Here is a 12659-nt window from a genome sequence, read left to right on the forward strand (position 1 = left end):
ATTATCGGGAAATGGGAGGAGCGCGGGACATTTATAGCAGTGATACGGGAGAGGCTTGGGAGGACAGGGGAGAGGCTTGGGAGGACAGGAGAGAGGCCTGGGAGGACAGCGGAGAGGCTTGGGAGGACAGGAGAGAGGCCTGGGAGGACAGGGGAGAGGCCTGGGAGGACAGGAGAGAGGCCTGGGAGGACAGGGGAGAGGCTTGGGAGGACAGGGGAGAGGCTTGGGAGGACAGGGGAGAGGCCTGGGAGGACAGGAGAGAGGCTTGGGAGGACAGGGGAGAGGCTTGGGAGGACAGGGGAGAGGCTTGGGAGGACAGGGGAGAGGCCTGGGAGGACAGGAGAGAGGCTTGGGAGGACAGGGGAGAGGCTTGGGAGGACAGGGGAGAGGCCTGGGAGGACAGGAGAGAGGCCTGGAAGGACAGGAGAGAGGCCTGGGAGGACAGGGGAGAGGCCTGGGAGGACAGGGGAGAGGCCTGGGAGGACAGGGGAGAGGCTTCGGAGGACAGGGGAGAGGCCTGGGAGGACAGGGGAGAGGCCTGGGAGGACAGGGGAGAGGCCTGGGAGGACAGGGGAGAGGCCTGGGAGGACAGGGGAGAGGCTTGGGAGGACAGGGGAGAGGCTTGGGAGGACAGGAGAGAGGCCTGGGAGGACAGGGGAGAGGCCTGGGAGGACAGGAGAGAGGCCTGGGAGGACAGGGGAGAGGGCAGGGGAGAGAGACCAAAATAAGATTATAGCTGATCTATGGCAGGTGTCGGCAGATCTTTAATGATCTTAAAGATTCACAGCGAAGACAGTAGTCGGGGATATATGGTGCACACACGTGTGTGCATGTAGTTCATTATGCACACGTGGATCACAGCAGAGTCCAGTAAATATGCTAAATGTGTCATTATTTTTATTACTATTGAAAGATATATTTGTCTACCCGCAGAAGAGAATTCATTTCAGGTATTAAATTGTTGTCCTATACCAATCGGCCGTAACAAAGCGCCTCACCGCGAGGATGCACGGCCACAGTCAAACACACGGGAGTTGAGCCTGCACGTGCTTTAATGGCTTTATAATGCAGCAGATCATTCCGGAGATTTATTATATGTATTCCAGAGAAAACAACATTTGTAAGGGTATGGGGGTTATTGGAAACACACATTTGTCTCATTTTAACCTGCACAAAATGGTTTATGTGGCTCCTTGGCTTTGTTTTACACCACAGATCTGCTGGGATCTACAAGGCCGACAAAGCAGCAACAAAAACTGGGACCCTTAAATGAACAGAACTCAGGCTTAATGAGGTCTGGGCTCCGACTGGGCCGTGAATAAATGAAAAATAACACTGGAATAAATGAAAGCTCCTGATCATCAAATTTACTTGGAATCTTGTTTATTTTGGCCTTTTTATTTCTCCTCTTGGTTGCACAGTTGTTTGTCCATTTAGCGAATAGCTCGAGGGCGACTATTATTTCTGTGACCATTGACTGATGCAAGCACTTCTGAAGTGTTGGTTCCATTCCGGGTTTTAAATGCACAACATGATTTATATTTTCAAACTATAGCGCCCGTCCCAAGCAAGTTATAGGAGGAAGAAGGGAAAAGAGGAGGCTGGAATTAAAGTGGGAAGTGACGAGAGGTGAAATATCCTTGAAAAGGGTCAAAATTAGTAACTGTCATCCAACTGCACCTTCAAAGGAAGAGAAAAAACCTTCCTTTTTGTGGACCTTAAGCATCTGCGAAGACTAATCCGTGATGCAGACTATTGATTAACTGGCATTTTGGGAGATCAATGGTGATGTCGGGTGTCAACAGGAAGCTCTTCTGATTGCAAGGAACAATGTTCTGTTGGTTTGTGTGTGTTGGATTTTCTTATATCCTCAAATCCAGAAGGTTTCTTGCTGCCTAAAGCCACAGGTGAGCGACAGAAGGGACTGAGGCTGTGGTGTAAAGCACAGGAGACAACAATAAAATTCACAGCATAAGAGGAAGATTGTGTGTTTCAAACTGCTTCACACTGGCAAACATGCAGAAACCCTTCTGACCCAGACAGAGAACCTCTGCCACACCAAAAAGGTGTGAGCAGATCCCACAAATGAGGGGTGAGAATCCCTCTGGAGAGGATAACTGTAATTACACTCATTTTACAAGCTGTAAAGGGTGCATAAACATCTCACTTCCAGCAGCAAAGTGTGAATGTTCAGGCGACGGTTAGCGGTGGGCAGGTTACTAATGCCCGCTGAACTGGAAGATTACTGACGATTCCCTCTTCCAAACACAGCAAAGGATCTGGAGATCATTAAATCGTGGAACATTTGAAACTCACTGAAGTAACTCTCAGCAAAAACCCTTTAAAATGACCCACAAAAGAGCAAAACAAAACAAACAACTCTCATGAAGCCACCTGTTTTTCTAGTGTAGCCATCCAAATAAGGGACAGATTCCTATTATTCTCATGCGATTTTAACATTCATTTGAATTGGTTGAAAGGAGAATAAGGGATATCGATAGAAATGTAAAATGTAAACGCACGAGAGATCATAAGTGGCCGAGCTAAAACGCTCATGAGATTCAGGACAGAAGAACTGAAGTTGTCAGATCCTTCAATATTCGAGCAGCATTCAGTAACCTAGAGGACGGCCTTGGATAGGAGAGGAGAGGAGAGGAGAGGAGAGGAGAGGAGAGGAGAGGAGAGGAGAGGAGAGGAGAGGAGAGGAGAGGAGAGGAGAGGAGAGGAGGGGAGAGAGGAGAGGAGAGGGGAGAAGGGGAGAGGAGAGGAGAGGAGAGGAGAGGAGGGGAAAGGAGAGGAGAGGAGAGGGGAGGAGAGGAGAGGAGAGGAGAGGAGAGGAGAGGAGAGGAGAGGAGAGAAGGGGGATAGGAGAGGAGAGGAGAGGGGAGGAGAGGAGAGGAGGGGAGGGGAGAGGAGAGGAGAGGAGAGGGGAGGAGAGGAGAGGATAGGATAGGAGAGGAGAGGAGAGGAGAGGAGAGGGGAGGAGAGGAGGGGATAGGAGAGGAGAGGAGAGGAGAGGAGAGGGGAGGAGAGGAGAGGAGAGGAGAGGAGAGGAGAGGAGAGGAGAGGAGAGGAGAGGAGGGGAGGGGATAGGAGAGGAGAGGAGGGGAGGGGAGAGGAGGGGATACGAGAGGAGAGGAGAGGAGAGGAGAGAAGAGGAGGGGAGAGGAGAAGAGAGGAGAGGAGAGAAGAGGAGGGGAGAGGAGAAGAGGAGGGGATACAAGAGGAGAGGAGAGGAGAGTAGAGGAGAGGAGAGGAGAGGAGAGGAGGGGAGAGGAGAAGAGAGGAGAGGAGAGAAGAGGAGGGGAGATGAGAGGAGAAGAGAGGAGAGGAGAGGAGGGGAGAGGAGGAGAGGAGAGGAGAGGAGAGGAGGGGAGAGGAGAAGAGAGGAGAGGAGAGAAGAGGAGGGGAGATGAGAGGAGAAGAGAGGAGAGGAGAGGAGGGGAGAGGAGAGGAGGAGAGAAGGAGAGGAGGAGGGGAGGAGAGGAGGGGAGAGGAGAGGAGAGAAGGAGGGGAGAGGAGGGGAGAGGAGAGGAGAGAAGGAGAGGAGGGGAGAGGAGACATACATACAGACAGACAGAGAAAGGAAGAGAGGAGGGAGTGAGAGACACAGGGAGTTAGATGGAGAGAGAGACATAGAGTGAGAGAGAGAGAGAGAGAGAGAGAGAGAGAGAGAGAGAGAGAGAGAGAGAGAGAGCGCTCAGACGGTGAACGGCGCATTTAGGACTTGGAGGAAGATGATCAGGACGCGCTGGAACTTTCCTTTGTTTTCTGGGCCGTTTTAACACGATCTTAGCTGCGTGTTTTACTTCATCAAAGCGGTGAAGTTTCCTACTTATTCAACACCAGGTGGCGATGACTTGAAGCGTCGCTCCAACAGCCTCCGTGCGTGCTGAACCCGGACAAGGTCCCCCGCCCCCCGTCGTGCTTCCACCCGCGGATGAGCAAACTTGATTCCTGCCTTCGCCCTGAAACCACCACCAGACCCTCCTCCAGGACAGCTCCCATCCTTCTCCCCCTCCAGCCGCCTTCACTCGCGACAGCAGCCGCCGGGGAGACGTCGCTGAAAGCTGCCCCGCCGCCAGCAGGAAGCCAAATAACGATTTAGTTCCCAACAGGACAGAACTGGACCCTCACAAGGATGCTAGACCACTAAACGGTCCAAACAGCCGCTGCCAATATGTTCCGGCGAGGTAAGAGGAACAACAAGAGGCTTTAATTGCTGTTGTCGTGCCTTGGCTTCCTGCGTTCGTGTCAGCGCGAATTGGAACAGATATGTGGAGTTTTGGTTCTTTTCCCTGTAAATTAGGTCGCCAGCGTGGACCCTTCGTGCTGCTTTGGAACAACTTAACACGCGGCTCTTTATCCGTCCTGACAGCTGGGATGGAAAAGCAATTAAATATTCATCCATACCCACTTCTTAAAATTCCCCTTAAAATAGCGGATCAGTGCCGCACTGCAGTTTGTTCCGTTTACCAGCACGAGGACGGATGGTGCCGTGGCACTGCGCGTGTCTCTGCGCTCGCGCGGGGGGTGGGGGGGGGACTTGGCGCGCGAGAGCCGGATAACTGGAGTTGTTGATGCGTTTGTTGTCGGAAAAGTTGCTGGTTTGTTGGTCCGCGTGCGCGGCTCGAGTGAGCGCGGGTTTGATGGCGCGTGGAGGGCTGCCAGAAAAACCGCGGGATTTATTTTGGCTGCACATGGAGAAGGAGAGGGTGGCTCCACGGGAGCGCGCCCAGCACCGGGCGGTTTAACACGACCCTGAGCAAATGCGTAAAGTTTCACGATACCATGGGGTGTTTGTGCGTGCGTGTGTGCGCGCGCGTTGGCAGTGATGCTCCGTCGTCATCAATATACAAGTGGTGCGACAATAGGAAACACACGGATCAAAAATATAATCCTTGCTTGAAAAAAATTAATCCAGGGTAAATTAATCCAGATGTCTGGAATCACAAAAACAGGGCGCTTCATCCCGTTATTGGCAGCTGCATTTATTGCTTTAAACAATTTGACAAGCATCCCAACCAATCAGGACCAAAGTTGCTGAAGCACTGGCTCATTTGAGCATAACAAATGTTGGTTCCCAAGTAACCGTGGTACCAGTCTGACGGATAAGGCCTTGTCCAAGCCCAGTTTAGTCACAGAAGCCCTGCTTTTGGTTAAATTGCTTAATAAATCAAAGTCAAAATTTATGTTAATGCTAAACAACAGCCTGCAGCGGCACCGTTGCCCCCTGGTGGTAGGCAGCAGTAGCATTGCTTTGTGAATTACGCTGTACCACCAATGGGGGGAGGCATCCTGATTGAAGAGAGAGCTTTGATAAAGATTGGTTGTCCGGGTGAAGGGGCAGGACCTCCAATTCCAGTCTGGCTGCAGAGAACAGCAAATCTCCTGCAGTGCTTATTTTATTATTTTATTTTTTAAGGTACAGTCAAAGCATCACCAGCTTTATTTTCTGTCAGTGTGTGTCGACTGCTGAGCCTCCATCCTCCCCACTGTGCACAGAGGAACTAAAAGCACCCTCCTGTGTGAAGCAGGAGGCTGCAAAAACAGGAGAAAGTAAACAAATAAGAAAGTAAAAATGCACATTTTAAAAAGCACCTATTTGTTTCTACTCCTTCACTCCAAAAAGAGAAAATCAAATACAGTGAAAACTAAAAATGAGATTTTTATGGTGAGATTTTTACAATATTTCGTAAAGAGTGGAGCTCATGGATGACTAAGCCCTGCGAACATAATAGAAAACATTCCTTGATAGCGAGGCTGAAGCCTGTCATTTGTCATCTCGATGCGGCCAGATGCTGAGGACTGGAACACGCCTTGTACACCAGCGCACATCATCATCCATTAGCTCACAGGGTGGACTCGTGTCAGAACCCAAGATGGACTATGTTCTTGTTAAGGGTGGGACCTAAATGGGCTTGACAGGACACTCATTATTCCTGTCATTGTTGGTGTGTGTGTGTGTGTGTGTGTGTGTGTGTGTGTGTGTGTGTGTGTGGATGGGGTACAAGTTTTCATTTGAATGTTTCCATCATTGCCAATGACTGGCACTCTCCACCCCTCCACATGTACGTGATGTTGACTGCCCCCCCCCCCACTGCTCTTTATCTCCCACCACATGTTCGCAGCACAGCGGCAGCAACAAAAATCCACAGGTGTTCAGGCGGCCTGAGAAAAAGTTATCAACGTCTGTCACCTTTAGCCACCGTATCGCTGCGTTGTGGAATGAGACGGGGGGGTGATAGGTGTTTTACTGTGTAATGAAAATGCCTTTTCTCTCCGTGTCTCTTTCGTTTTCTCCATCTCGACACCTGGCTGGGCTTCGCCTGCCAGCCTCAGCCTAAAGGCGGAGCGGCGCGGCCTGGCAGGCCGGTTGGCTACCAGCTAGCCGGTTTGGGCAGCTGCCGAAGCTTTGTTTCCCGGTGCGCACGAAGCCGGATTTGTTACCCTTCCTTGACTTTGCCTCTGTTTCTGGCTCTTCAGTCATCTCCTGCGTTATCTGCACTTCTTCAGTCGCACGTGGGCTGCCGTGAGAACAAAAACTCACATGCCAAATCCGGAAAATTCTTGATGAAAAGCTCTTTTATTACAAACGCCATAAAAGAAAAGGCTTAATTATGCTCTGTCGCAGCGTGTAAGGGGCACTCTGCAACACAGTGGCATATGGTTCCTTTTGTTACCAGCAAGAGCTGCAACCACTAATTGATTAATGAAATGCCAATATAATTTCCCACAGCTCAACTCTCCAAGTTGCTGCTTTTATTCCAATACCAAGCATCCGGTGGTTATCATATGGAAATAATCGCATGAATGTGTTAATTATTCCTCAGGGTCCTCAGCATTACTAATCCACAATGCGCAACTTTGCTCTCTTTTCCCAGTCAAAGTATTTACACCATTGACATATTTGGAGCTGCTGCTACGTTTCAAATTCTAATCCGTTCTATGCTCGTCCATCCTTTTCTGGACGCTCAATCTTTGCTCAGAACCGTTGCAGAGAGATTTATCTGATCCGCTTAATCTCAAGTTCACTCCAGTTTAATTCACACGGAACAGCTGAGTTTCACGTTAGCTTCACAATTGCACTGCAGATTTTGACATTTTTTGAGGAACAGTGTCATGAAATAGTTTTAAAACACTTCTACCAAAAGTAGACCCCCCCCCCCCCCCACACACACTTAAATGTGAACTCCTAAAGGCACCGCGCTGTTTCATCTTCTCTCCTTATCGTGGCTTCTTAATTTGATTTCATCCTCTCGCCTTCTCTCTCAGTCCTGCCAAGAATGGACTGTAATCCATGAAAATGTGCAAAATGTGAAGTCGAGAAATGTTCTGATGCGACTTTGAGCTTTGTGCAAACTCGATATGGCTTCACCGAAGTTCACCGATCTATATCAATGGATGCCGGTATAATGAAGAGTCGCTGTTCATCCCGGTGGAGCCCTAATCTCACCAAAGACCGATGCTTTCTCTTTGTCTGACTTAATTACGAAAACTTCGAGCTCTATTGTGGAAGGGAATTTTTTTTTTTGAGCGTTTTAAATGTTTTATTTGCGGTCATGCGTCTTCGATTGCCTCGGTGGATAATCGTGACGCGTGGATTAGCAACAAAATGTTTATTTAGCTCGTGAATCACCAAATTGTGAGATAACAGTGCAGAGATTGATCCAAATTTCGCATTCCCTCCATCCCGCGGCAGCGGCAGATTATAGAGATTAGGCAGCGGCGCACAATAGAGCTACTTTGTGGGGATTCCGTGGATATAGGCAACAATTAAATCCACTTGGGACTTGATGACAGGAGCGGAGTTCACATGATACCGACTCCAGTTTAGACCTCGGGTCACTGCGATGAACCACATCGCCGCCTTTATCGCCGCACACAGCGGAGTGGGCCGTGCATACCAATGACCTTTGCAGCCGCTCCTCCAGCCTGATCAAGGTCAGTCACAGAGAACTCCTTTCTTCTGCCCTATCAAGCGCTCAGTGTGATCGGCTCCCTACAGCACAACGGTGCATTGTACAGTCTTGCAAACATGCTGTTCAATCTCCTGCACCAACCAAGCTCAGAAGGTTCTCTGCTCGTCTTTTCTCTTGACTTGACCCGGATGTTCATGTGACCGATGTTTTGGTAACAGTGAAATCAGATGACACGTGTCCACCAAGGTGCAAAAAAAAAGAAAAACCAAGGAAGACCTTGAAACCAGTCTGATGCTGACGCAGCAGAACGCGTCTGGATGGGTCGAGCGTTGGGTCTGATGGGACATTAATCCCAAACTGGAGACTTCTGAGGGTCTCCTTCAGCTGTAGCCAGGTCTGCAAACATTACATGCATGTGCACACGAGCCCATGTGCACAGCTTACAGAAACCTCGGGTAGCACGAGCTTATCGTGAAAAGAACGTTAATCATTCCTGCTCCCAGCACTGGATTTCAAATTGCTTAATTGTGGAGGGGGGTGTCACATTTGGGGGGAAATGGAAGGCGCCTTGATGTAACTCATTAATCTTTAGGTTGAAGCGCTGATGTGAAAGTTGAGGTTGCGGCTGTGTGTTTGCATGCGTTTCATTAGTGTAAATGTCAGAGCTGGAAGACGACGGACTCTCAGAGCTACAGTGTGATGCACAAGCACGAGAGGAATGTGAGACAGGTACAGAGCCATGGATACGGGAGGGAACTGAGCGACTATCTGCAAACAGACTTCACCTTGAGGATAAGAGAATGCAGAGGGAGAGAGAGGTAGTGGTGAGTGAAAACTGAGTTGACAGCGGCTGATTGTGTGTGTGAGCGCGTGTGTGTAGGACAGATTTACAGTTTCTCTTAGCTCTCTTGCCCAGGAACTATTTTCTCGCCTCCAGAAAGAGTGGGGGACGGAGACAAAACAGTCCCACTACTGTCAGGCTCAGTCAGGAAAATTTAAGTAACCTACGTGTGTTTTATTTGAGCTGTTGCAGCCTTTCTAAACGCAGCTTTAGGTGACCTCAGCATCGACTCGGGGTCGTTCTTTTTCCACTGCACAGACTGCACGGTCATCAAACGTGCTCCGTATCACATGTTTCTGCACACTGTTCCATGCAGGATCCATCTCTCCCCTCCCATGTCTTCTCCTCTCGCTGCTTCACTCTGTACCTGTTGAATAATTGATGGCTGTTTTGGTTTTTGATGAGGCATTTGTGGTCCTGGGCTCTCAGCAGTACAGTGGCTTGTTGCTTTTCCACCCAAAACCCCGCCTGCACACTCGTCTTGCACATCTTTGCACATGGTTACCGCAAAGCTCTTTTTCTGGGTTTTGAGTCTCGTCAACCTTGAAAATATAAATACAAGTGAATATTACCATGGAAACAGGATTTGTGCAGATAAAACATGCACATAGAGGTTTTTATCCTCGCCCCAATAAACAGGCTCATTTTGCTGTGTTCCTGGCATCACTTTTAGGTCAGCGTGTGACCTTCAGTTGGGTTTTAAAGCACACTAAACCCGAAGATTTTCAGGCTGTCGGGAAAGTGATCTTTCAGGGCCGCCTTACCGTCAGAGGCACTCACTTCGGTACTTGTACTTCCATTAAGCCCATAATAAACGTTACCATTAATTTATAGAGACGCTTACTGGAGCATGAGGACAATACTGGCTTGGAATGGCACCGCCGGTAATTCCTTCTAATTAATCACAACGAAAAACAGGACTTACACCATCTCCTCTAACACTGTGGCTTTCTCACCGCCTCCCGTTTACACTTTTTGGCCCTCTCTGTGCAACCGTACAGACAGACAGGAGTGGCTGCAATAGCAGGTCTTACATAACTCCATCACTGCATTAACAAGCCCATCTGCCTGACTGGTGCTTACACCCAGAGTTGCAGCTCTTAGCTTTACAACACACGAGCCCCTGAGCTGCCCCACAGACTGAATCACAGAGGCACGATAGGAGGGCCAAGCAAAAGCATTTCGGCGTGATGAGGATCTGACATCAAGAAGTCACAGACAACTCGAAGTAGTAGTGCAGACTTTTGCAGATTAGACAGGAAACGCCGGCTTCAGGAGTCGTCAGAAGAAATCCTGTCCCGCCCTTTGCTAGCAGAACCAGTCTGAATGTCTACATTTGCAGTGTTGGTCAGAGTCATGCTATTTGACCTCTGGGTTGCTAATTTCTTAGCTTCCTATTGAATATTGTTGTGCTTTGTGATGTCAAGTTAACTGGACATTGAAAGAATGCAAATCGCTGACCATTGTATCTGATGGACTGATTTAAACAATCACGACACTCCAAGACAAGCAAACAGTCCAGTTAACCAGCTTAAATGGACAACAGCTGCTGAAACAATGGGCACTATTATCGATTGTGAGTAAAATGCAATGTCAACACACACAGACACACACACACACACACACACGCTCACAAGCATTTAATAGATCCCACCGGCGGTTTATTAAAGTTCACCCTGCTCCATTTTTAAATTTGTTAAATCCAAGTTCCAAAATTAGCCCTCAACCAAGCAGGGACAAAGATGACTTCACATCCCAAAATAAGCCCACGCATGGGTGCCCCGGCACACCGCGTTAGAAAAAGACTGATGCATGAAATGGTTGGAAGTGGGAGAGCCGTCTCTTATGTGGGAGTCTGTGTTTGATGCGTGCTCGACAGGAGCTGAAGATGGAGCGATGAGGGACAGGTTGTTTGTCTGCTGCCACAGCTTGTTTGTATCCTGAGTCTCATTAATTTTAAAATCTACTGTACAACTGTGGGTTGTATATTAATGTGTGTGTGTATGTGTGTGACACTTCAGCCTTACATAACAATCATGTTTAACTGGGGACTCTGTAGAGGAAGCCCAGGATGACCTTTTGGTCCGGCTGTGGAGCAGGACAATGTTGAACAAACTAAGCTGGTGTGGACAGAAAAGCAGATATTTTTGTAGTAATTAACAAGCAAAAACCTGCAGCCATCATTCTTGTTTGTGTAGCACCAGCGAGAGAGAGCAGAGGGCAGGGTTTCAACCATCCCTGACACCATTATTCCATGTCCAGTAATTCAGAAATAGTAGGTTCAAGGTTGTAGCTGTAATAATCCAGACTGAGTTTTCCATCATCTGGGAATAAACCTCATTTATGTCAGACTCACAGTTGTGCAGCACCGTTGCCGTTGACTCATGAGTGGTTGAGGGTCGATATTACGCTCAGAGTGACAGTGTTTGCTGGGAGATGGTGCAGCCGTCGCTGGTGGAGCTGGTTTATGGGCGTGCTGCCGCTCATGTAATTGGTGTTTACTGGAGACCCTTCCCTGCAGCATCTGGATCATGCAGTTAACATGGAGGGTGAGGGCCTATTAAAAGGACAGTAAGTACAACTCAGAGACCCATGTTTGCTCGTCTCACAGAGAGTAGGAGGAAAGGGTGAAGATGTCACCCTCCGCATTAATCCTCTTAAGCTGCCAGCATGACCTAAAACTGATGCACAAGTACACAGAGCGGAGGAGAAAACGCTCCCGCCAAGTCAGTGGCTAATAGCGATATTAGCAGAGTTCACCAAGCTCATAACAGAGCTGTAGCACTGCGCCTTCACCTTGGTGAAATTCATTTGAGAAAACTGCTTACCTCAGATGTGTCTGCTCGCCCGTGGCTGGCGGCAACACCCCACCTGATAAGTGCGTGTTTGTGTTTTGGTGCCCTGTGAACTGGGATGTGTCCTTTGGGAACTTTAATTCCCAGCAGATGTGCAGATGTAGCAGATGGCTCCACACACAACAGACGACAGTCACGTGGTCGCTGCAGGTGTGGGTTAACGGAGGGCATGCGTGCAGAGGAGGCGCAAAGATGCGAGAATGCACCTGAGATTCCGAGGACAGAACCCTTTCTCCCTGATATTTCGCGATGTGGTTTAGGAGCTAATCATGCGACGCCTAGCTAAGGCTTCCTGAGAGCTCGTACGACCCGGGTATTTGTTCTGATTACAACAATGCCCCTGCTCCAGTGAGGTTCTGGCTGCGCTGCAGTACAGCTGTCATAAAGACGGGATGCCTGCCCGGCTGCACCAGCTGGGCCAGCCCAACCATCACTTAATCACCGCGGGGGGTGAGGAGGGGGCATGGAAGATGTGCTGTGAGGTTAAAAAAGAAAGCAAGGGTGAGAAAGTTAGATAGGAGTTGGAAATATGGAAAAAAAAAAGAACTGTCAAAACCGTCCCATTGTTGCTGTGGTGACTCGGCAGAAACATTCTTTTGTTATGTTCTTGCAACAGAAATAGTCGATACTGAATGTCTAGAATCACATGATTTCTAAAAAGCTACCATAAAAACTGAAAAACGATTTTACAATTTTGACCAATGAAGTAGTAGAAGTAAAGCAGGAAAATGCAAGAAGTGGGGAGAAGAGAGGAGCTGATTAGTGAGCTCCAGGGTGAGGAGAAGGTGCTGGCTCATTAAAAGTAATGGCGGAGGGCGATAGAAAAAGCTGGAGGAAAAGATGATCTCAAATTGGTTGATTACTCAACAGATCGAGATCAATACTGTCACAACCAGTCTCAACCAGTATTAATCAGAGTAACCTGTGAAAGGCTTGGAGCAGCCAGCACATGCACACGGCCTTCGGGTCGGTGGTTAACACCTCCTAATTGACTAGATCAAATGCCAGAGGAAACATTACAATCAGGATGAGTTAGCTGAC

The 12659-nt window shown here is 48.8% G+C and overlaps 1 protein-coding gene across 1 annotated transcript in view; it reads left to right on the forward strand.

Annotated features, from left to right (window-relative positions):
• Positions 1-3697: 3697 nt before the first annotated feature.
• Positions 3698-12659, forward strand: part of rtn4rl1a (reticulon 4 receptor-like 1a) — a 50487-nt gene continuing 41525 nt past the window's right edge. Inside the window, exon 1 of the mRNA XM_011611430.2 lies at positions 3698-4193. Coding sequence (XP_011609732.1) covers positions 4181-4193 — 13 coding nt within the window. The 5' untranslated portion in view covers positions 3698-4180. The remainder of the gene's footprint in view (positions 4194-12659) is intronic.

This window comes from Takifugu rubripes, chromosome 15, assembly GCF_901000725.2.
Source record: "Takifugu rubripes chromosome 15, fTakRub1.2, whole genome shotgun sequence".
In the NCBI taxonomy this organism is placed as follows: Eukaryota; Metazoa; Chordata; class Actinopteri; order Tetraodontiformes; family Tetraodontidae; genus Takifugu; species Takifugu rubripes.